The following is a 26,712-nucleotide window of genomic DNA, read 5'->3' as shown; positions in this document are numbered from 1 at the left end:
AAAGGGAAAGAACTAAAAAAAAGTGTAAAGAAAGAAAGTAGAAAAAGAAAAAAAAAAGGATGAAAAATGTGTGAGGAAAAAGTAAAATCAAAAAGGAAAAAAAGATATAGAAGTAAACGTGTAATAGAAGATGTGAAGGAAGGAAATGTCTCACAAGGTTCATGTAGTATAGAATATATCACAGCTATGCTGCCGATCATTGCTGCTGAGGTCAGTGACTGGCTGCAGCGGTCCTGTGATATCGGCAGCGCTGGACCCCGCGAGCACCAGCCCCATTTGTTATTTTCCACATGTGGGGAGAAAAAATCATGGAACATAGGAGACGACACAAAGAAGGGTTAAAATAAGAGAAGATGGCGGCGAGACATGACCGGATCCCATAAAGGATTACTTCTGCAAGTGTCCGCTCCGTCCTGAGACGCCTCCGCCTCCGTCACCTCCGCCCTCAGAAATATGCGCCGGCCCCGAGTGTTTACTGAGCGCACACTTCAGATGCGGAGTGCTCGTACCTCAGCCAGGTGATACCGGGTGATACCATGGACGGCTGCCTGCGGTGTCTGCTCCTCTGCGGCCCCCTCTTCTCCGTCACAGCCGCCCCCGTCCGTCCTCACACACACACGGATGACATCCTCCGCCTCAGTAACACATTCTGGCCTCAGGATTTCCTATTCAAGCTCCTGAAGACTGAAGATGGCGCCGCCGGGCCGGTGAGGGATCTACTGGGGTCTTCATGTGGGGGGTATCGCCAGTCTGACGTCATCGGGGGAGATCCAGGATCTGTCACGTCATTCTGCATCTGATGACGAGTTCTGCTATTCCCCATTATACTTTCCATGTCGATTCCTCAAGATCTCCGCTTGCTGTCAGTGAAGGGAATGTCTCAGCGGTTCTGATAACGTGAGCGTCCATCACACGAACGCAGGATAAATGCCCTGGAGGTAACACTGAAGGCTCCACTGACTGACAGCAAGTTGAAGGCTCCACTGACTGACTGCAAGCTGAAGGCTCCACTGACTGACAGCAAGCTGAAGGCTCCACTGACTAACAGCAAGCTGAAGGCTCCACTGACTGACTGCAAGCTGAAGGCTCCACTGACTGACTGCAAGCTGAAGGCTCCACTGACTAACAGCAAGCTGAAGGCTCCACTGACTGACAGCAAGTTGAAGGCTCCACTGACTGACTGCAAGCTGAAGGCTCCACTGACTAACAGCAAGCTGAAGGCTCCACTGACTGACAGCAAGCTGAAGGCTCCACTGACTGACACCAAGCTGAAGGCTCCACTGACTGACTGCAAGCTGAAGGCTCCACTGACTGACAGCAAGCTGAAGGCTCCACTGACTGACTGCAAGCTGAAGGCTCCACTGACTGACAGCAAGCTGAAGGCTCCACTGACTGACAGCAAGCTGAAGGCTCCACTGACTGACTGCAAGCTGAAGGCTCCACTGACTAACAGCAAGCTGAAGGCTCCACTGACTGACTGCAAGCTGAAGGCTCCACTGACTGACTGCAAGCTGAAGGCTCCACTGACTGACAGCAAGCTGAAGGCTCCACTGACTGACTGCAAGCTGAAGGCTCCACTGACTGACAGCAAGCTGAAGGCTCCACTGACTGACATCAAGCTGAAGGCTCCACTGGCTGACAGCAAGCTGAAGGCTCCACTGACTAACAGCAAGCTGAAGGCTCCACTGACTGACTGCAAGCTGAAGGCTCCACTGACTGACAGCAAGCTGAAGGCTCAACTGACTGACATCAAGCTGAAGGCTCCACTGACTGACAGCAAGCTGAAGGCTCCACTGACTGACAGCAAGCTGAAGGCTCCACTGACTAACAGCAAGCTGAAGGCTCCACTGACTAACAGCAAGCTGAAGGCTCCACTGACTGACTGCAAGCTGAAGGCTCCACTGACTGACTGCAAGCTGCAGGCTCCACTGACTAACAGCAAGCTGAAGGCTCCACTGACTGACAGCAAGCTGAAGGCTCCACTGACTGACTGCAAGCTGAAGGCTCCACTGACTGACAGCAAGCTGAAGGCTCAACTGACTGACATCAAGCTTAAGGCTCCACTGACTGACAGCAAGCTGAAGGCTCCACTGACTGACTACAAGCTGAAGGCTCCACTGACTGACTGCAAGCTGAAGGCTCCACTGACTGAATGCAAGCTGAAGGCTCCACTGACTGACAGCAAGCTGAAGGCTCCACTGACTGACTGCAAGCTGCAGGCTCCACTGACTGACTGCAAGTTGAAGGCTCCACTGACTGACTGCAAGCTGAAGGCTCCACTGACTGACTGCAAGCTGAAGGCTCCACTGACTGACTGCAAGCTGAAGGCTCCACTGACTGACAGCAAGCTGAAGGCTCAACTGACTGACATCAAGCTGAAGGCTCCACTGACTGACTGCAAGCTGAAGGCTCCACTGACTGACTGCAAGCTGAAGGCTCCACTGACTGACTGCAAGCTGAAGGCTCCACTGACTGACTGCAAGCTGAAGGCTCCACTGACTGACAGCAAGCTGAAGGCTCCACTGACTGACTGCAAGCTGAAGGCTCCACTGACTGACAGCAAGCTGAAGGCTCCACTGACTGACAGCAAGCTGAAGGCTCCACTGACTGACTGCAAGCTGAAGGCTCCACTGACTAACAGCAAGCTGAAGGCTCCACTGACTGACTGCAAGCTGAAGGCTCCACTGACTGACTGCAAGCTGAAGGCTCCACTGACTGACAGCAAGCTGAAGGCTCCACTGACTGACTGCAAGCTGAAGGCTCCACTGACTGACAGCAAGCTGAAGGCTCCACTGACTGACATCAAGCTGAAGGCTCCACTGGCTGACAGCAAGCTGAAGGCTCCACTGACTAACAGCAAGCTGAAGGCTCCACTGACTGACTGCAAGCTGAAGGCTCCACTGACTGACAGCAAGCTGAAGGCTCAACTGACTGACATCAAGCTGAAGGCTCCACTGACTGACAGCAAGCTGAAGGCTCCACTGACTGACAGCAAGCTGAAGGCTCCACTGACTAACAGCAAGCTGAAGGCTCCACTGACTAACAGCAAGCTGAAGGCTCCACTGACTGACTGCAAGCTGAAGGCTCCACTGACTGACTGCAAGCTGCAGGCTCCACTGACTAACAGCAAGCTGAAGGCTCCACTGACTGACAGCAAGCTGAAGGCTCCACTGACTGACTGCAAGCTGAAGGCTCCACTGACTGACAGCAAGCTGAAGGCTCAACTGACTGACATCAAGCTTAAGGCTCCACTGACTGACAGCAAGCTGAAGGCTCCACTGACTGACTACAAGCTGAAGGCTCCACTGACTGACTGCAAGCTGAAGGCTCCACTGACTGAATGCAAGCTGAAGGCTCCACTGACTGACAGCAAGCTGAAGGCTCCACTGACTGACTGCAAGCTGCAGGCTCCACTGACTGACTGCAAGTTGAAGGCTCCACTGACTGACTGCAAGCTGAAGGCTCCACTGACTGACTGCAAGCTGAAGGCTCCACTGACTGACTGCAAGCTGAAGGCTCCACTGACTGACAGCAAGCTGAAGGCTCAACTGACTGACATCAAGCTGAAGGCTCCACTGACTGACTGCAAGCTGAAGGCTCCACTGACTGACTGCAAGCTGAAGGCTCCACTGACTGACTGCAAGCTGAAGGCTCCACTGACTGACTGCAAGCTGAAGGCTCCACTGACTGACAGCAAGCTGAAGGCTCCACTGACTGACTGCAAGCTGAAGGCTCCACTGACTGACTGCAAGCTGAAGGCTCCACTGACTGACTGCAAGCTGAAGGCTCCACTGACTGACTGCAAGCTGAAGGCTCCACTGACTGACTGTAAGCTGAAGGCTCCACTGACTGACAGCAAGCTGAAGGCTCCACTGACTGACTGCAAGTTGAAGGCTCCACTGACTGACTGCAAGCTGAAGGCTCCACTGACTGACAGCAAGCTGAAGGCTCCACTGACTGACTGCAAGCTGAAGGCTCCACTGACTGACTGCAAGCTGAAGGCTCCACTGACTGACAGCAAGCTGAAGGCTCCACTGACTGACTGCAAGCTGAAGGCTCCACTGACTGACAGCAAGCTGAAGGCTCCACTGACTGACAGCAAGCTGAAGGCTCCACTGACTGACTGCAAGCTGAAGGCTCCACTGACTGACTGCAAGCTGAAGGCTCCACTGACTGACTGCAAGCTGAAGGCTCCACTGACTGACTGCAAGCTGAAGGCTCCACTGACTGACAGCAAGCTGAAGGCTCCACTGACTGACTGCAAGCTGAAGGCTCCACTGACTGACTGCAAGCTGAAGGCTCCACTGACTGACAGCAAGCTGAAGGCTCCACTGACTGACTGCAAGCTGAAGGCTCCACTGACTGACAGCTAGCTGAAGGCTCCACTGACTGACTGCAAGCTGAAGGCTCCACTGACTGACTGCAAGCGGAAGGCTCCACTGACTGACAGCAAGCTGAAGGCTCCACTGACTGACTGCAAGCTGAAGGCTCCACTGACTGACTGCAAGCTGAAGGCTCCACTGACTGACAGCAAGCTGAAGGCTCCACTGACTGACTGCAAGCTGAAGGCTCCACTGACTGACTGCAAGCTGAAGGCTCCACTGACTGACAGCAAGCTGAAGGCTCCACTGACTGACTGCAAGCGGAAGGCTCCACTGACTGACAGCAAGCTGAAGGCTCCACTGACTGACAGCAAGCTGAAGGCTCCACTGACTGACTGCAAGCTGAAGGCTCCACTGACTGACAGCAAGCTGAAGGCTCCACTGACTGACTGCAAGCTGAAGGCTCCACTGACTGACAGCAAGCTGAAGGCTCCACTGACTGACTGCAAGCTGAAGGCTCCACTGACTGACTGCAAGCTGAAGGCTCCACTGACTGACAGCAAGCTGAAGGCTCCACTGACTGACTGCAAGCGGAAGGCTCCACTGACTGACAGCAAGCTGAAGGCTCCACTGACTGACAGCAAGCTGAAGGCTCCACTGACTGACTGCAAGCTGAAGGCTCCACTGACTGACAGCAAGCTGAAGGCTCCACTGACTGACTGCAAGCTGAAGGCTCCACTGACTGACAGCAAGCTGAAGGCTCCACTGACTGACTGCAAGCGGAAGGCTCCACTGACTGACAGCAAGCTGAAGGCTCCACTGACTGACAGCAAGCTGAAGGCTCCACTGACTGACTGCAAGCTGAAGGCTCCACTGACTGACAGCAAGCTGAAGGCTCCACTGACTGACTGCAAGCTGAAGGCTCCACTGACTGACAGCAAGCTGAAGGCTCCACTGACTGACTGCAAGCTGAAGGCTCCACTGACTGACAGCAAGCTGAGATCTAAACATATAAAGAATCAAGCAGAACATATATAAAACGTGCTGTGGACTCAGGATCGGGGGTTTTAGCCGCCATTTGTCACTTTCTCGGTTTCTGACAATTTCTTTCTTACATTTTTTCAGGAAATCTCCACGGGAAGGAAAGTTCTGAAATTCTCCATCAAAGAGACGACGTGTGCCACCTCCGACAACCAGGATCCCGCAGAGTGTGACTACAAACCTGACGGGGTCAGTGCCACTATAGGAGACTATACCGACTGAGCAGAGGATGGGAGTGATAGTCCAGAGCCAGGGGATCACATAGAGGGACACAGAGCAGGTGGGGGAAAGATCCAGAAGACATCTAGAATATGGGGAGGTCAAGAAAAGATCTAGAGCAGCTAAAGAAAAGATCCAGAAGAGATAAAGGGGGGGGGGCACAAGAAGAGAGCTAGAATTAGAGGAGGAATCAAGAGCAGTTCTAGACCAGACGACGAAAAGATCCAGAGTAGATCTAAGAAATAGAGGGCTGGTCGGTGAGAGATCTAGAATATATTGGACCGATCGATAAGAAATCTACAATATAGCCAAGAGATCTAGAACTGAAGGTAAAAAGAAAAAAGATCCAAGAGGGGATCGAGAAGATATCTAGACTATAGAGGGGGAATCGAGGAGCGATCTAGAATTGGGGGGTGACAAGAGATCTAGAATATATATATATATATATATATGCAGGAGATCCAGAAGTCTAGAGCAGATGGGAAAAAAATCAGAGGAGATCTATGATATGGAGGAGAAATCAAGAAGAGATCTAGAGCCGATAAAGACAAGATCCAGAAGAGATCTATCTTATAGCGAGGGAATTAAGAAGAGATCTAGAGCAGCTGGAGAAAAGATCCAGATGATATCTAGAATATAGAGGAGCGTGGACATGAAATCTAGAATTTAGAGGGGAAATCAAGAAGAGAACTAGAGCAGAGGGAGAAGAGATCCAGCAGAGATCTAAAATATAGAGAGGGATGAGGGAGAGATCTAGAATATATATAGTGGGTAAACCTAGAAGATATGTAGAGCTGATATGGGACATAGGCTATGTGCCCACAGGCGCTCGTACCTGCGGATATATTCGCAGGTACGGCCGCATGTTTCCCGCAGCTGCTCGCCGGCAGCCGCAGCTATTTTTAGCAGCGAGTTTCCAGCGGAATAGCTGCAGGAAACATGCGGAGTTTCACGCGATTTACCTGCGGACGTCCCGGCCTCTATCTCCATAGCGGAGGACCGGGATCTCCGCAAGTAAATCCGCATGAATAATTGACATGCAGTTAGGTGCGGCTGCGGGATCTCCGCAGCATGTTCGGCAGCTGCACTTTCCGCAGCGTGGACACAGACACTCCCCATGTCCCATAGGATAACATGGGGAGTGCCTGTACATGCTAGAACCTGCGGATTTATCTGGAGTTTCCAGAGTTTTCCGCGGCAAACTCCGCAGCAAAAAGCTCCCGCGGGCACATAGCCATATAGAGCACATATAGAAGAGACACAATATATAGAGTAGATGAAGAAGAGATATATAGTATAAAGAGCAGATATAGATGAGCTATAGATAAAAAGCAGATATGGAATAGAGAGACCTCAGCTGTAGAATGATACAGCTCCTATAGAGCCGACATATACAGACCAGGTATATGAGCCCCAGACCGCAGCTGTAGAATGATACAGCCCCTATACAGCCGACATGTACAGACCAGGTATATGAGCCCCAGACCGCAGCTGTATACTGATACAGCCCCTATACAGCCGACATGTACAGACCAGGTATATGAGCCCCAGACCTCAGCCGTAGAATGATACAGCCCCTATACAGCCGACATGTACAGACCAGGTATATGAGCCCCAGACCTCAGCCGTAGAATGATACAGCCCCTATACAGCCGACATGTACAGACCAGGTATATGAGCCCCAGACCGCAGCTGTATACTGATACAGCCCCTATACAGCCGACATGTACAGACCAGGTATATGAGCCCCAGACCTGAGCCGTAGAATGATACAGCCCCTATACAGCCGACATGTACAGACCAGGTATATGAGCCCCAGACCGCAGCTGTATACTGATACAGCCCCTATACAGCCGACATGTACAGACCAGGTATATGAGCCCCAGACCTCAGCCGTAGAATGATACAGCCCCTATACAGCCGACATGTACAGACCAGGTATATGAGCCCCAGACCGCAGCTGTATACTGATACAGCCCCTATACAGCCGACATGTACAGACCAGGTATATGAGCCCCAGACCTCAGCCGTAGAATGATACAGCCCCTATACAGCCGACATGTACAGACCAGGTATATGAGCCCCAGACCGCAGCTGTATACTGATACAGCCCCTATACAGCCGACATATACAGACCAGGTATATGAGCCCCAGACCTCAGCCGTAGAATGATACAGCCCCTATACAGCCGACATGTACAGACCAGGTATATGAGCCCCAGACCGCAGCTGTATACTGATACAGCCCCTATACAGCCGACATGTACAGACCAGGTATATGAGCCCCAGACCGCAGCTGTATACTGATACAGCCCCTATACAGCCGACATATACAGACCAGGTATATGAGCCCCAGACCGCAGCTGTATACTGAAACAGCCCCTATACAGCCGACATATACAGACCAGGTATATGAGCCCCAGACCTCAGCCGTAGAATGATACAGCCCCTATACAGCCGACATGTACAGACCAGGTATATGAGCCCCAGACCGCAGCTGTATCGTATCCCCTGACACTACTGCGTGTATCTCATCATGTGCAGGTGGTGATGGCGTGTGTGGCCGATATTATTACCGATCAGCACAAGAACAAGATCACATGGCAATGTATGGACGAAAGCTACAGACAGAAGGAAGAGGTAAAAGCAGGCGCAGCATGGTGGACGAGGCCCGTCATATACAGCACACATGGAGGATTACACAGAGAGAAAAGGATTATGTCCAGTGTCACAAGTAGGAATGTGTCCAACACAAGGAAGACATAAAACACCGCAACCGCATGAAAAGAATCATACACATACATACACATACATACACATACATACATACACGTACATACACATACATACACATACATACACATACATACACGTACATGCACAGACGCACAGGTACATAGAGTATATACACACATACACATACATGGACAGACGCACAGGTACATAGAGTATATACACACATACATACACATACATTGACAGACACACAGGTACATACAGTATATACACATACATGGACAGACACACAGGTACATAGAGTATATACACACATACATACACATACATGGACAGACACACAGGTACATACAGTATATGCACATACATGGACAGACGCACAGGTACATAGAGTATATACACACATACATACACATACATTGACAGACACACAGGTACATACAGTATATACACATACATGGACAGACACACAGGTACATAGAGTATATACACACATACATACACATACATTGACAGACACACAGGTACATACAGTATATACACATACATGGACAGACACACAGGTACATAGAGTATATACACACATACATACACATACATGGACAGACGCACAGGTACATAGAGTATATACACACATACATACACATACATTGACAGACACACAGGTACATACAGTATATACACATACATGGACATACATGGACAGACACACGGGTACATACAGTATATACACACATACATACACATACATGGACAGACGCACAGGTACATACAGTATATACACACATACATACACATACATGGACAGACACACAGGTACATAGAGTATATATACACATACATACACATACATGGACAGACGCACAGGAACATACAGTATATGCACACATACATATACATACATGGACAGACGCACAGGTACATACAGTATATACACACATACATACACATACATGGACAGACGTACAGGTACATAGAGTATATACACACATACATACACATATATGGACAGACACACAGGTACATACAGTATATACACACATACATACACATACATGGACAGACACAGGTACATACAGTATATACACACATACATACACATACATGGACAGACACACAGGTACATACAGTATATACACACATACATACACATACATGGACAGACACAGGTACATACAGTATATACACACATACATACACATACATGGACAGACACACAGGTACATACAGTATATACACACATACATACACATACATGGACAGACACACAGGTACATACAGTATATACACACATACATACACATACATGGACAGACACACGGGTACATACAGTATATACACACATACATACACATACATGGACAGATGCACAGGTACATAGAGTATATACACACATACATACACATATATGGACAGACACACGGGTACATACAGTATATACACACATACATACACATACATGGACAGATGCACAGGAACATACAGTATATACACACATACATACACGGACAGACACACGGGTACATACAGTATATACACACATACATACACATACATGGACAGATGCACAGGTACATAGAGTATATACACACATACATATACATACATGGACAGACACACGGGTACATACAGTATATACACACATTCATACACATACATGGACAGACACACAGGTACATACAGTATATACACACATACATACACGGACAGACACACGGGTACATACAGTATATACACACATACATACACATACATGGACAGATGCACAGGTACATAGAGTATATACACACATACATATACATACATGGACAGATGCACAGGTACATATAGTATATGCACACATTCATACACATACATGGACAGACACACAGGTACATAGAGTATATACACACATACATACACATACATGGACAGACACACAGGTACATAGAGTATATACACACATACATACACATACATGGACAGACGCACAGGAACATACAGTATATACAGATACATACATGGACAGACACACAGGTACATACAGTATACACACATACACATACATGGACAGACACACAGGTACATACAGTATATACACATACATACACATACATGGACAGACGCACAGGTACATATATACATACATACATGGACAGACACACAGGTACATACAGTATATACACACATACATACACATACATGGACAGACGCACAGGTACATACAGTATATACACACGTACATACGCATACATGTACAGACGCACAGGTACATACAGTATATACACATACATATGTGACGCCCCAGGGGCTGTGGGGTACTCGGTCGCGGGCGTGCGGTGCGCAGTGGGAACAGTCGCGGCCGTGGCCCGGTTTCATGGTCCTTGGGGTGTCGGCCCTCAGAAAAATGGATGAAAAATATATATAAAAGGGAAAATAAAAATAAAAGATTTCTTGATTGCGCTACTTGCGGTGTGCAGCCAGCTTATTGAAGCCGCCGCTGCAGAGTCCTGCTGGGTTGGTGGAGTGGTGCAGCTTAGGTGTTTTGGGCCCTCCACAAGCAGGGCAGACCCCAGCGGTGAATGATGGGGGTTGTAGTGGGGAACCGTCTGTGTGAGTGCACGGGGCAATAAGGGAACAGTCCACACCGGTATTGCAGTTTCAAATTGCCTTGTTTTACTTGGTTTTACTGCTTGGACCCGCTGGTGCTGGTTACAGGTGTTCCCGTTCCCCTTGTTCTCCCTGCCAGCTGTGACCTGGGTTGGCTGTCCTCCATGCACACTTGTTGTTGATGGGCTCCCGTGGCCTAGAGCTGCTTGGGAGTCCCTTCTCTTCAGTCTTGGTCCTATTGCAGACAGCCTGGACTATTTATGGGGTTCAGTCCCCGGTCCCCTCTTTGCTGCTGATGCTTCAGGCTCTTAGGGTAGGCGATGGACCCTGGAGATCTCCTCACCCAGCAGAGTTAACAGTTGACCATAAAATGTCCCGCTGTCCTGGGGTCTGCACCCCGCCTTGTGCTGAGTCCCGTGAGCCTTGGTTCCAGACTTCCACAGGCCCTCCGTGGTACCTGGAGTCTTAGGCCTAAGCCACACGTCGAGAAAATCGGTGCGAGTAGAGTGTGATAAAACATCGCATTCCCCTCGGACCAATTCTAGCCTGTGTCAGCACACATGAGCGATTGTTTTCTCAGCCCTAATCGGACCGAGAAAACAATCGCAGCATGCTGCGGGTGTAATGCGAGACTCTTTCTCTCGCACCCATTCAAGTGAATGGGGCGAGAGAAAAATCGCACTGCACTCGCGGTACACCGGTGTACCGTGCGTGCAGAGCGAGAATGGTAATAGCCGGTAACGGAGGAGAGAGGGAGATAAATCCCTCCCACCCCTCCTGAGAGCCGGCCCGCCCCCCGCAGCTGAGGTCCGCACGCACAGACACTAAAGAATGTATGTCTGGAACACCAATGGTGTGAACAGGGTGCAAGACTCAAAAATATACAACTAAACAATAGGATAAAGAGTTGCACACCAGTCACAATGTATAGGGGAATAATGAAAAGCATAACTGCTATGGGAATACTAGACTGAAAAATACAATGGACTATGTGAAATAAGTAAAAAATATGAAAATGGTATCTGCATAACTGCTATGAATAATAGGAATGAGAGATATTTAGCAATTGTATTGATCAATGCAAAGGAGCCCCAAAACCACGCCAATGTAATCTCTAGTTAGTATGCACTTTTTGCCTGAGAACCCTGCCCCACCCATAGCCATGTGTTTTATTTCACACATATATAGCTTGGTCCTTTGCTTCCCATACAGAGCAAGTTTTTAACTGCAGGTGAGGTTTCACACAGGTTAGGGACCCCAAAAATAGAGATTACCTTGGCGTTTGGTTTTGGGGCTCCTTTGCATTGATCAATACAATGGCTAAATATCTCTCATTCCTATTATTCATAGCAGTTATGCAGATACCATTTTCATATTTTTCACCTATTTCACATAGTCCATTGTATTTTTCAGTCTAGTATTCCTATAGCAGTTATGCTTTTCATTATTCCCCTATACATTGTGACTGGTGTGCAACTCTTTATCCTATTGTTTCTCACGCACAGTCAGACCGCAGACGCAGGGATGCTAGCATGACACTCGGCTCCTGCTGTGCTGCCAGTGTGAGCCGAGTGTCATGCGAGCATCGCACTAGTGCCCCGTGTGGCCCCGGCCTTACACTTCCACAGGTAACTCACGGTGCCTGGAGTCCTGGTTCCGTACTCCACAGTCCCTCACCCCTGTCACAGCTCTCCGGTGTTACTGCAGGTCTTGTTACACCTGTTCTTTCTGTACTTTCACTCTCAACTCCTTCTCTGTCCTCACACACTTCACTTCACTGACTACTTCCTTTGACTAAACACTTCTTCCCGCCAACTTCCCAACTGACTACTGGCCCCTCCCCCTCGCTGGGTCTCTCCTTACAGATTGGGTGGCTACTATCCAATCAGTGCCCATCCCTTTTACCTGTTGCTAGGCAGTCTCCCACTCTGGTTGGGGTTGTGTATGTGGTCTGAGGGTGCTGGTGCGTTGACTGGCACGGATATTCCGGGGTTTGGGGTTCCACTGGTTACATTTGTGGCACCTGGTACCTCAGGGGTGCTGCACATACACATACATGGACAGACGCACAGGTACATACAGTATATACACATTGTCATGTAAAACTGTTGAAGGATCCTCACCCCCCTCCTCTTTGCCATCAGCCACAGATCGTCATGACGATTATCTGATCGGCCTGAAAGTTTAGGTATTTATGGCTTTGGGTGATAGTACAGCCACAGCAAAGGGATACAGAGAAAGACATCCCTTTGTTCTATTGGAGGGAAAAACTTCCAAAACAGTTTTTAAGCGCTACGTTAATGCTAGAAAAATGAAAAGCATATTGCCAGAATCCCTCTGTCGTGCAGAACCCAGCGCACCATTTCGCTTGACGGGGAGATCGCCAGTATCACGACAAATTAGTATTGGCCAATAACATCGTACTAGAGGCGTCGTGTTTGGTGTCTATGTAAATGTAAAATCGAGATATAAAATCTGACGCTAATATCTTTCACCTGAGTGGCCCAGGGGCAAAGATATGTGGAAAGCTAGAATTAAGAAACTTTGGGAAAATCTCAGCACAGCCCACAAGATTGTAAAATGATGTCACAGAGGAAGGGGGGCTAGCTAGGGCATAAGAGACATCTCCTTTCTGGGGGGAGTCGGTCAGTATTGGAAGGCATCCTAAGAGGTGATGCTGGCTGTCTCTACCACCTTCTTCCTTGGAGACTTCCCTCCCTAAGTTCGGACGTCACTTCTATAGCATGAGTTTAGTAAGTTCCACGTTTATACCTTTTATTTTTAATGTAACTGTCTATACTGTATTTGTATTGTTCCCTTTTGTAAATTCTTGTATATTTTTTTAAACACTGCCTATTTTCGGATTAAATATATACAATTTAATAGTTTCTTTCATCATGCTTTATATACGACTCCAAAAACCCGAAGGGCCTTATGCTATCTGAAACTGGTCCCCAGCTATCCCGGAAAAGCTGGGTCGTGGCAGCGTAATTTGTTATTGCATAAAATTATTGGAGTGCTATCATTAAGGGTACCGAGGTCTATATTTATATATTCTATTAGCGGAAATCGGTGATATATACATTTACCCTTGCTGTGAGACCTCCAATATTTGGCATTATCAGCTCAGCAGCCTCATTTTATGCATTGTCCTGCAGTACCAAAAGTGGCCTGCAGACAAGGGGGGTGCTAGAGAGTAGTCGTGTGTAACAAATCAGCGAACAGCTGCGGGATTTTCTGAGTGACTTCCCCGGCTGTTCATGACACACATACATGCACATACATGGACAGACGCACAGGTACATACAGTATATACACATACATGGACAGACGCACAGGTACATACAGTATATACATACACATACATGGACAGATGTACAGGTACATACAGTATATACACACATACATACACATACATGGACAGACGCACAGGTGCATACAATATATACACAAATACATACACATACTGTAAGTACTGAACTTGTCACCAATTTTCTAAGTAAATATATTTCTAGAGCTGCTATTGACATGAATTTCTCCCCAGATGTTGGTAGCAATCCATCCAATCCACACAGGCAAAGAAATCAAACCAGAGATGTCTATAAATTAAGTTATATGTAATAATGAGAAATGATACAGGGAAAAGTATTGAACACATTCAGAAAGAGAGGGGCAAATGCCTGGAAAGTCCTGACACCCGCTGAAATCTATCAGTAATTAGAAATCAATCCTGTCACTAAGTGAAAAATAATATTAGCTGGGTCACTTGATGCCTATAAAAAGCTGTCTCATGACCAAGGAGCCACACAACACAAAAAACATCTCATGATGAGTAAAATCAGTAAGCTGTCTCAAGACCTTCACAATCTTATTGTTTGAAAACATACAGACGAATTTCTAAGCTACTGAAGGCTACAGTAAGCAATGTTGGGGTCATAATCTAAGTGGGAGAAACATAATTTCACCATAAATTGGCCACGATCAGGTGCTCCTAACAAGATGTCAGACAGAATAGTGAAATTAATTATCAGAAGAGTTGTCCAAGAGCCAAGAACCACCTGTGTAGATCTATAGAAAGACCTGGAATCAGCAGGTGCAATGGTTTCACAGAAAACAATAAGTAATGCACCCTCCCTCCATGGCCTGTATGCACGCTCCTGTATGCACGCTCCTGTATGCATGCTCTTGTATGCAAGACTCCATCACTGGACAAAAATCAGGATCAACATATGCTGCAAAACATTTAGATAAAGGCCACTTTACACACAGAGATAAATCTTTGGCAGATCTGTGGTTGCAGTGAAATTGTGGACATATTGTTCCATTTGTACACAGCCACAAACCTGCCACTGATTGTCCACAATTTCACTGCAACCACAGATCTGCTGCAGATTTATCTCTGAGTGTAAAGTGGCCTTAAGTCTGTGAAATACTGGAGAATATAGTCTGGTCCAATGAGACCAAAACTGAACTCTCTGGAGGCCATAATACACACCATGTTTGGAGGCCAAAAGTCAAATCACTCCAAAAACCCCAACAGTGAAGTGTGGAGGTGGAAACATTATGGTGTGCGGCTGGTTTTCAGCAGACGGCACTGGCAAACGTCATATAATTGAAGGAAGGCTGAAAGAACAAATGTACGGAGATGTTCCTGATAAAAATCTGCAGCCATCTACCAGGATCATGAAGATGAAATGAGGGAGGACATTTCAGCAAAACAAGGATCCCAAACACACGGCTAAGGAGAGAGAGAATAAATCTGCTATAATGGCCGAGGCGATCACTGGAGCTGAATCCAATAGCAAATGTATCGAATGAACTAAAGCTCAGAGATCATAGAAGGAGCCGGGACCTGCAGGATGTGAGGAGTGTGTGTGTAAGAATGGGCCAAAATCCACCCGAGCAATGCAGGCGACTAGTGTCTCCATACAGGATGTGAGGAGTGTGTGCGGAAGAATGGCCCAAATCCACCTGAGCAATGCAGGCGACTAGTGTCTCCATACAGAATGTGAGGAGTGTGTGTGGAAGAATGGGCCAAAATCTACCTGAGCAAAGCAGGTGACTAGTGTCTCCATACAGGATGTGAGGAGTGTGTGCGGAAGAATGGGCCAAAATCCACCCGAGCAATGCAGGTGACTAATGTCTCCATACAGGATGTGAGGAGAGTGTGCGGAAGAATGGGCCAAAATCCACCTGAGCAATGCAGGCGACTAGTGTCTCCATACAGGATGTGAGGAGAGTGTGCGGAAGAATGGGCCAAAATCCACCCGAGCAATGCAGGCGACTAGTGTCTCCATACAGGATGTGAGGAGTGTCTGCAGAAGAATGGGCTAAAATCCACCTGAGCAATGCAGGCGACTAATGTCTCCATACAGGATGTGAGGAGTGTGTGCGGAAGAATGGCCAAAATCCACCTGAGCAATGCAGGCGACTAGTGTCTCCATACAGAATGTGAGGAGTGTGTGCGGAAGAATGGGCCAAAATCCACCTGAGCAATGCAGGTGACTAGTGTCTCCATACAGGATGTGAGGAGTGTGTGCAGAAGAATGGACCAAAATCCACCTGAGCAAAGCAGGTGACTAGTGTCTCCATACAGGATGTGAGGAGTGTGTGCAGAAGAATGGGCTAAAATCCACCTGAGCAATGCAGGCGACTAGTGTCTCCATACAGGATGTGAGGAGTGTGTGCAGAAGAATGGACTAAAAGCCACCTGAGCAATGCAGGTGACTAGTGTCTCCATACAGGATGTGAGGAGTGTGTGCAGAAGAATGGGCTAAAATCCACCTGAGCAATGCAGGTGACTAATGTCTCCATACAGGATGTGAGGAGTGTGTGCGGAAGAATGGCCAAAATCCACCTGAGCAATGCAGGCGACTAGTGTCTCCATACAGGATGTGAGGAGTGTGTGCGGAAGAATGGGCCAAAATCCACCCGAGCAATGCAGACAACTAGTGTCTCCATACAGGATGTGAGGAGTGTGTGCGGAAGAATGGGCCAAAATCCACCTGAGCAATGCAGACAACTAGTGTCTCCATACAGGATGTGAGGAGTGTGTGCGGAAGAATGGGCCAAAATCCACCTGAGCAATGCAGACAACTAGTGTCTCCATACAGGATGTGAGGAGTGTGTGCGGAAGAATGGGCCAAAATCCACCCGAGCAATGCAGACAACTAGTGTCTCCATACAGGATGTGAGGAGTGTGTGCGGAAGAATGGGCCAAAATCCACCTGAGCAATGCAGACAACTAGTGTCTCCATACAGGATGTGAGGAGTGTGTGTGGAAGAATGGGCCAAAATCCACCCGAGCAATGCAGACAACTAGTGTCTCCATACAGGATGTGAGGAGTGTGTGCGGAAGAATGGGCCAAAATCCACCTGAGCAATGCAGACAACTAGTGTCTCCATACAGGATGTGAGGAGTGTGTGCAGAAGAATGGGCCAAATCCACCTGAGCAATGCAGGAGACTAGTGTCTCCATACAGGATGTGAGGAGTGTGTGCAGAAGAATGGGCCAAAATCCACCTGAGCAATGCAGGTGACTAGTGTCTCCATACAGGATGTGAGGAGTGTGTGCGGAAGAATGGGCCAAAATCCACCCGAGCAATGCAGGTGACTAGTGTCTCCATACAGGATGTGAGGAGTGTGTGCGGAAGAATGGGCCAAAATCCACCCGAGCAATGCAGGCGACTAGTGTCTCCATACAGGATGTGAGGAGTGTGTGCGGAAGAATGGGCCAAATCCACCTGAGCAATGCAGGTGACTAGTGTCTCCATACAGGATGTGAGGAGTGTGCGGAGGAAGAATGGGCCAAAATCCACCTGAGCAATGCAGGCGACTAGTGTCTCCATACAGGATGTGAGGAGTGTGTGCGGAAGAATGGGCCAAAATCCACCCGAGCAATGCAGGCGACTAGTGTCTCCATACAGGATGTGAGGAGTGTGTGCGGAAGAATGGGCCAAAATCCACCTGAGCAATGCAGGTGACTAGTGTCTCCATACAGGATGTGAGGAGTGTGTGGGGAAGAATGGACCAAAATCCACCTGAGCAATGCAGGCGACTAGTGTCTCCATACAGGATGTGAGGAGTGTATGTGGAAGAATGGGCCAAAATCCACCTGAGCAATGCAGGCGACTAGTGTCTCCATACAGGATGTGAGGAGTGTGTGCGGAAGAATGGCCAAAATCCACCCGAGCAATGCAGGTGACTAGTGTCTCCATACAGGATGTGAGGAGTGTGTGCGGAAGAATGGGCCAAAATCCACCCGAGCAATGCAGGCGACTAGTGTCTCCATACAGGATGTGAGGAGTGTGTGCGGAAGAATGGGCCAAAATCCACCTGAGCAATGCAGACAACTAGTGTCTCCATACAGGATGTGAGGAGTGTGTGCAGAAGAATGGGCCAAAATCCACCTGAGCAATGCAGGTGACTAGTGTCTCCATACAGGATGTGAGGAGTGTGTGTGTAAGAATGGGCCAAAATCCACCTGAGCAATGCAGGCGACTAGTGTCTCCATACAGGATGTGAGGAGTGTGTGCGGAAGAATGGCCCAAATCCACCTGAGCAATGCAGGCGACTAGTGTCTCCATACAGAATGTGAGGAGTGTGTGTGGAAGAATGGGCCAAAATCCACCTGAGCAAAGCAGGTGACTAGTGTCTCCATACAGGATGTGAGGAGTGTGTGCGGAAGAATGGGCCAAAATCCACCCGAGCAATGCAGGTGACTAATGTCTCCATACAGGATGTGAGGAGAGTGTGCGGAAGAATGGGCCAAAATCCACCTGAGCAATGCAGGCGACTAGTGTCTCCATACAGGATGTGAGGAGAGTGTGCGGAAGAATGGGCCAAAATCCACCCGAGCAATGCAGGCGACTAGTGTCTCCATACAGGATGTGAGGAGTGTGTGCAGAAGAATGGGCTAAAATCCACCTGAGCAATGCAGGCGACTAATGTCTCCATACAGGATGTGAGGAGTGTGTGCGGAAGAATGGCCAAAATCCACCTGAGCAATGCAGGCGACTAGTGTCTCCATACAGAATGTGAGGAGTGTGTGTGCAGAAGAATGGACCAAAATCCACCTGAGCAAAGCAGGTGACTAGTGTCTCCATACAGGATGTGAGGAGTGTGTGCAAAAGAATGGGCTAAAATCCACCTGAGCAATGCAGGCGACTAGTGTCTCCATACAGGATGTGAGGAGTGTGTGCAGAAGAATGGACAAAAAGCCACCTGAGCAATGCAGGTGACTAGTGTCTCCATACAGGATGTGAGGAGTGTGTGCAGAAGAATGGGCTAAAATCCACCTGAGCAATGCAGGTGACTAATGTCTCCATACAGGATGTGAGGAGTGTGTGCGGAAGAATGGCCAAAATCCACCTGAGCAATGCAGGCGACTAGTGTCTCCATACAGGATGTGAGGAGTGTGTGCGGAAGAATGGGCCAAAATCCACCCGAGCAATGCAGACAACTAGTGTCTCCATACAGGATGTGAGGAGTGTGTGCGGAAGAATGGGCCAAAATCCACCTGAGCAATGCAGACAACTAGTGTCTCCATACAGGATGTGAGGAGTGTGTGCGGAAGAATGGGCCAAAATCCACCTGAGCAATGCAGACAACTAGTGTCTCCATACAGGATGTGAGGAGTGTGTGCGGAAGAATGGGCCAAAATCCACCCGAGCAATGCAGACAACTAGTGTCTCCATACAGGATGTGAGGAGTGTGTGTGGAAGAATGGGCCAAAATCCACCCGAGCAATGCAGACAACTAGTGTCTCCATACAGGATGTGAGGAGTGTGTGCGGAAGAATGGGCCAAAATCCACCTGAGCAATGCAGACAACTAGTGTCTCCATACAGGATGTGAGGAGTGTGTGCAGAAGAATGGGCCAAATCCACCTGAGCAATGCAGGTGACTAGTGTCTCCATACAGGATGTGAGGAGTGTGTGCAGAAGAATGGGCCAAAATCCACCTGAGCAATGCAGGTGACTAGTGTCTCCATACAGGATTTGAGGAGTGTGTGCGGAAGAATGGGCCAAAATCCACCCGAGCAATGCAGGTGACTAGTGTCTCCATACAGGATGTGAGGAGTGTGTGCGGAAGAATGGGCCAAAATCCACCCGAGCAATGCAGGCGACTAGTGTCTCCATACAGGATGTGAGGAGTGTGTGCGGAAGAATGGGCCAAATCCACCTGAGCAATGCAGGTGACTAGTGTCTCCATACAGGATGTGAGGAGTGTGCGGAGGAAGAATGGGCCAAAATCCACCTGAGCAATGCAGGCGACTAGTGTCTCCATACAGGATGTGAGGAGTGTGTGCGGAAGAATGGGCCAAAATCCACCCGAGCAATGCAGGCGACTAGTGTCTCCATACAGGATGTGAGGAGTGTGTGCGGAAGAATGGGCCAAAATCCACCTGAGCAATGCAGGTGACTAGTGTCTCCATACAGGATGTGAGGAGTGTGTGGGGAAGAATGGACCAAAATCCACCTGAGCAATGCAGGCGACTAGTGTCTCCATACAGGATGTGAGGAGTGTATGTGGAAGAATGGGCCAAAATCCACCTGAGCAATGCAGGCGACTAGTGTCTCCATACAGGATGTGAGGAGTGTGTGCGGAAGAATGGCCAAAATCCACCCGAGCAACGCAGGTGACTAGTGTCTCCATACAGGATGTGAGGAGTGTGTGCGGAAGAATGGGCCAAAATCCACCCGAGCAATGCAGGCGACTAGTGTCTCCATACAGGATGTGAGGAGTGTGTGCGGAAGAATGGGCCAAAATCCACCTGAGCAATGCAGACAACTAGTGTCTCCATACAGGATGTGAGGAGTGTGTGCAGAAGAATGGGCCAAAATCCACCTGAGCAATGCAGGTGACTAGTGTCTCCATACAGGATGTGAGGAGTGTGTGCGGAAGAATGGGCCAAAATCCACCTGAGCAATGCAGGCGACTAGTGTCTCCATACAGGATGTGAGGAGTGTGTGCGGAAGAATGGGCCAAATCCACCTGAGCAATGCAGGCGACTAGTGTCTCCATACAGGATGTGAGGAGTGTGTGCGGAAGAATGGGCCAAAATCCACCCGAGCAATGCAGGTGACTAGTGTCTCCATACAGGATGTGAGGAGTGTGTGCGGAAGAATGGGCCAAATCCACCTGAGCAATGCAGGCGACTAGTGTCTCCATACAGGATGTGAGGAGTGTGTGCGGAAGAATGGGCCAAATCCACCTGAGCAATGCAGGTGATTAGTGTCTCCGTACAGGATGTGAGGAGTGTGTGCGGAAGAATGGGCCAAAATCCACCCGAGCAATGCAGGCGACTAGTGTCTCCGTACAGGATGTGAGGAGTGTGTGCGGAAGAATGGCCAAAATACACCTGAGCAATGCAGGCGACTAGTGTCTCCATACAGGATGTGAGGAGTGTGCGGAAGAATGGGCCAAATCCACCTGAGCAATGCAGGCGACTAGTGTCTCCATACAGGATGTGAGGAGTGTGTGCGGAAGAATGGGCCAAAATCCACCCAAGCAATGCAGACAACTAGTGTCTCCATACAGGATGTGAGGAGTGTGTGTGGAAGAATGGGCCAAAATCCACCCGAGCAATGCAGGCGACTAGTGTCTCCATACAGGATGTGAGGAGTGTGTGCGGAAGAATGGGCCAAAATCCACCTGAGCAATGCAGGCGACCAGTGTCTCCATACAGGATGTGAGGAGTGTGTGCGGAAGAATGGGCCAAAATCCACCTGAGCAATGCAGGCGACTAGTGTCTCCATACAGGATGTGAGGAGTGTGTGCGGAAGAATGGGCAAAAATCCACCTGAGCAATGCAGGTGACTAGTGTCTCCATACAGGATGTGAGGAGTGTGCGGAGGAAGAATGGGCCAAAATCCACCTGAGCAATGCAGGTGACAAGTGTCTCCATACAGGATGTGAGGAGTGTGTGCGGAAGAATGGGCCAAAATCCACCCGAGCAATGCAGGTGACTAGTGTCTCCATACAGGATGTGAGGAGTGTGTAAGAATGGGCCAAAATCCACCTGAGCAATGCAGGCGACTAGTGTGTCCATACAGGATGTGAGGAGTGTGTGAGGAAGAATGGGCCAAAATCCACCCGAGCAATGCAAGAGACTAGTGTCTCCATACAGGATGTGAGGAGTGTGTGCGGAAGAGGGGCCAAATCCACCTGAGCAATGCAGGTGACTAGTGTCTCCATACAGGATGTGAGGAGTGTGTGCGGAAGAATGGGCCAAATCCACCTGAGCAATGCAGGCGACCAGTGTCTCCATACAGGATGTGAGGAGTGTGCGGAGGAAGAATGGGCCAAAATCCACCTGAGCAATGCAGGTGACAAGTGTCTCCATACAGGATGTGAGGAGTGTGTGCGGAAGAATGGGCCAAAATCCACCTGAGCAATGCAGGTGACTAGTGTCTCCATACAGGATGTGAGGAGTGTGTGCAGAAGAATGGGCCAAAATCCACCTGAGCAATGCAGGCGACTAGTGTCTCCATACAGGATGTGAGGAGTGTGCGGAGGAAGAATGGGCCAAAATTTACCTGAGCAATGCAGGTGACTAGTGTCTCCATACAGGATGTGAGGAGTGTGTGCGGAAGAATGGGCCTAAATCCACCTGAGCAATGCAGGCGACTAGTGTCTCCATACAGGATGTGAGGAGTGTGTGCGGAAGAATGGGCCAAATCCACCTGAGCAATGCAGACGACTAGTGTCTCCATACAGGATGTGAGGAGTGTGTGTGCAGAAGAATGGACCAAAATCCACCTGAGCAATGCAGGTGACTAGTGTCTCCATACAGGATGTGAGGAGTGTGTGCCAAAGAATGGGCCTAAATCCACCTGAGCAATGCAGGCGACTAGTGTCTCCATACAGGATGTGAGGAGTGTGTGCGGAAGAATGGGCCAAATCCACCTGAGCAATGCAGACGACTAGTGTCTCCATACAGGATGTGAGGAGTGTGTGTGCAGAAGAATGGACCAAAATCCACCTGAGCAATGCAGGTGACTAGTGTCTCCATACAGGATGTGAGGAGTGTGTGTGGAAGAATGGGCCAAAATCCACCTGAGCAATGCAGGTGACTAGTGTCTCCATACAGGATGTGAGGAGTGTGTGCGGAAGAATGGGCCTAAATCCACCTGAGCAATGCAGGTGACTAGTGTCTCCATACAGGATGTGAGGAGTGTGTGCGGAAGAATGGGCCTAAATCCACCTGAGCAATGCAGGCGACTAGTGTCTCCATACAGGATGTGAGGAGTGTGTGCAGAAGAATGGGCCAAAATCCACCTGAGCAATGCAGGTGACTAGTGTCTCCATACAGGATGTGAGGAGTGTGTGCGGAAGAATGGGCCTAAATCCACCTGAGCAATGCAGGTGACTAGTGTCTCCATACAGGATGTGAGGAGTGTGTGGAAAACTGGGCCAAAATCCACCTGAGCAATGCAGGCGACTAGTGTCTCCATACAGGATGTGAGGAGTGTGTGCGGAGGAAGAATGGGCCAAAATCCACCTGAGCAATGCAGGTGACTAGTGTCTCCATACAGGATGTGAGGAGTGTGTGCGGAAGAATGGGCCAAAATCCACCTGAGCAATGCAGGTGACTAGTGTCTCCATACAGGATGTGAGGAGTGTGTGCGGAAGAATGGGCCAAAATCCACCTGAGCAATGCAGGCGACTAGTGTCTCCATACAGGATGTGAGGAGTGTGTGCGGAAGAATGGGCCAGAATCCACCTGAGCAATGCAGGCGACTAGTGTCTCCATACAGGATGTGAGGAGTGTGTGCGGAAGAATGGGCCAGAATCCACCTGAGCAATGCAGGCGACTAGTGTCTCCATACAGGATGTGAGGAGTGTGTGCGGAAGAATGGGCCAAAATCCACCTGAGCAATGCAGGTGACTAGTGTCTCCATACAGGATGTGAGGAGTGTGTGCGGAAGAATGGGCCAAAATCCACCTGAGCAATGCAGGTGACTAGTGTCTCCATACAGGATGTGAGGAGTGTGTGCGGAAGAATGGACCAAAATCCACCTGAGCAACGCAGGTGACTAGTGTCTCCATACAGGATGTGGGGAGTGTGTGTGGAAGAATGGGCCAAAATCCACCAGAGCAATGCAGGTGACTAGTGTCTTTATGCAGAATGTGAGGAGTGTGTGCGGAAGAATGGGCCTAAATCCACCTGAGCAATGCTGGTGACTAGTGTCTCCATACAGGATGTGAGGAGTGTGTGCGGAAGAATGGGCCAAAATCCACCTGAGCAATGCAGGTGACTAGTGTCTCCATACAGGATGTGAGGAGTGTGTGCGGAAGAATGGGCCAAAATCCACCTGAGCAATGCAGGCGACTAGTGTCTCCATACAGGATGTGAGGAGTGTGTGCGGAAGAATGGGCCAAAATCCACCTGAGCAATGCAGGTGACTAGTGTCTCCATACAGGATGTGAGGAGTGTGTGCGGAAGAAAGGGCCAAAATCCACCCGAGCAATGCAGGTGATTAGTGTCTCCGTACAGGATGTGAGGAGTGTGTGCGGAAGAATGGGCCAAAATCCACCTGAGCAATGCAGGTGACTAGTGTCTCCATACAGGATGTGAGGAGTGTGTGCGGAAGAATGGGCCTAAATCCACCTGAGCAATGCAGGCGACTAGTGTCTCCATACAGGATGTGAGGAGTGTGTGCGGAAGAATGGGCCAAAATCCACCTGAGCAATGCAGGCGACTAGTGTCTCCATACAGGATGTGAGGAGTGTGTGCGGAAGAATGGGCCAAAATCCACCTGAGCAATGCAGGTGACTAGTGTCTCCATACAGGATGTGAGGAGTGTGTGCGGAAGAAAGGGCCAAAATCCACCCGAGCAATGCAGGTGACTAGTGTCTCCGTACAGGAGCCGGGACCTGCAGGAGTATATATATATACCACACTTACACACATGTACAGTGATATTCACACTTTAAAGCAAAACTTTAGCAAGACTTCTGTTTTGAGGACTTTTATGGGTGTCTGGTGAGTGAAGGAGCCGCAGTGAAGCGCTTGCAGCTTTACATGTGACTGGAGGATGACACATTTGTACATTTAGTCGCTGTTATGTCATCTTCTGCCCTCTTCTTGTATTCCTGCGCAGGGGAACTGCGTACCGCTCTGCAGTTCCCTCTGTTCTTGTTACTTTGTTTCCTGAGCCTCAGACATGATACAATGTAACAAGTGCTGCGGTGCGCAGAGAGAATGAGCCGGCGCAGGTCCCGGAGCGCAGGGGCAGGAATGCTCAGCGCCCAGGGCCAGGCTGCTCCGTCACAGCTGGAGAGGAGCTACCCAGGGGGGAAGCTCAGGGACATTCTTCAAAAAATCCACCTCCTCCCGCCTCTGCCCTGTGAGCGTCCTCTAGTGGCACAAAGATCTATAGCATCCACCTTGTGTTTCATGAATGGCTCAATGGATGCAGTGACCTGACATGTCTACAAAGACCCCTGCTCCCAAATGATGACATAAGCACCAGGAATGGTAGTGGGGGAGGAGGGGGCTGGGGGGTCGGATACAGATGTTACACTGGGCCCAGGAATGGTAGTGGGGGAGGGGGGGCTGGGGGGTCGGATACAGATGTTACACTGGGCCCAGGAATGGTAGTGGGGGAGGAGGGGGCTGGGGGGTCGGATACAGATGTTACACTGGGCCCAGGAATGGTAGTGGGGGAGGAGGGGGCTGGGGGGTCGGATACAGATGTTACACTGGGCCCAGGAATGGTAGTGGGGGAGGAGGGGGCTGGGGGGTCGGATACAGATGTTACACTGGGCCCAGGAATGGTAGTGGGGGAGGGGGGGCTGGGGGGTCGGATACAGATGTTACACTGGGCCCAGGAATGTAGTGGGGGGAGGAGGGGGCTGGAGGGTTGGATACAGATGTTACATTGGACCCAGGAATGGTAGTGGGGGGGAGGGGGCTGGGGGGGTTGGCTACAGATGTTACACTGGACCCAGGAATGGTAGTGGGGGTGGGGGGGGAATGGGGGGGTTGGCTACAGATGTTACACTGGGCCCAGGAATGGTAGTGGGGGTGGGGGGGGGGCTGGAGGGTCGGATACAGATGTTACACTGGACCCAGGAATGGTAGTGGGGGGAGGAGGGGGCTGGGGGGGTCGAATGCAGATGTTACACTGGACCCAGGAATGGTTGTGGGGGGAGGAGGAGGCTGGGGGGGTCGAATGCAGATGTTACACTGGACCCAGGAATGGTTGTGGGGGGAGGAGGAGGCTGGGGGGGTTGGATGCAGATGTTACACTGGACCCCGGAATTACACAGTGGCCATGCTTTGGGAATAATGAATGTACAGTTTTGTTTCCATTCTTCAGTTTATTATTAGACATTTGCACTTTATCCGGGTACATTTTGTGTGTATTTTCTTATTTTGCAGCGCGCTGAGACGGACGAGACGCAGATTTCTGACACCTCCCAGGACCCTGCAACGCTCCATAATCCGCAATGTCTGGGTTGTATCTTCAGCCTCCTCCCGGACCCCGGGTCGCCCCCTCGCCCCCCCGGGTGACCGGAGCCCCCCTGTGCCTGTATCTGTGAGACCCTCACCTCTGCATGGCGTTCTATACAGCGCATCGCCTGTGTAATGTTCTCCATGTTTGTGAATCCCTCACTTCTATTAATGGCTCTGCTTGCTGTCAGTGAATGGGAACATAGCGCTGAATGTGCAGGACCGGATTCTGATTTCTGGATCGTCAGCTCGGGGTCAGGTCTTGTCTTCTCTACACGAGCGGTCACCAGAATACGAGGGATCGGGGGAAACCTTTATTGAATAAAGTGAGTGAAGCTTCCTGA

General features: G+C 49.6%; 1 protein-coding gene across 1 annotated transcript; it reads left to right on the top strand.

The window, feature by feature from the left end:
- The first annotated feature begins 273 nt into the window (after nucleotides 1-273).
- LOC142244644 (protegrin-5-like) lies at nucleotides 274-26,712 on the top strand. The gene is made up of 4 exons (XM_075316906.1): nucleotides 274-707; nucleotides 5,448-5,552; nucleotides 8,126-8,221; nucleotides 26,297-26,712. Exons 1-4 carry the CDS (start codon nucleotides 537-539, stop codon nucleotides 26,426-26,428), a joined length of 504 nt encoding a protein of 167 aa, XP_075173021.1. The 5' UTR covers nucleotides 274-536; the 3' UTR covers nucleotides 26,429-26,712.

The sequence above is a fragment of the Anomaloglossus baeobatrachus genome, chromosome 6 (genome assembly GCF_048569485.1).
Source record: "Anomaloglossus baeobatrachus isolate aAnoBae1 chromosome 6, aAnoBae1.hap1, whole genome shotgun sequence".
Lineage (NCBI taxonomy): Eukaryota > Metazoa > Chordata > Amphibia > Anura > Aromobatidae > Anomaloglossus > Anomaloglossus baeobatrachus.
This window is presented reverse-complemented; position numbering and strand designations above follow the sequence as displayed.

Coding starts and splice junctions, on each gene's coding strand:
- LOC142244644 (XM_075316906.1), top strand. CDS start 537: ATGGACGGCTGCCTGCGGTGTCTGCTCCTCTGCGGCCCCCTCTTCTCC. Junction 708..5,447: donor AAGATGGCGCCGCCGGGCCG/GTGAGGGATCTA, acceptor ACATTTTTTCAG/GAAATCTCCACGGGAAGGAA. Junction 8,222..26,296: donor GCTACAGACAGAAGGAAGAG/GTAAAAGCAGGC, acceptor CTTATTTTGCAG/CGCGCTGAGACGGACGAGAC.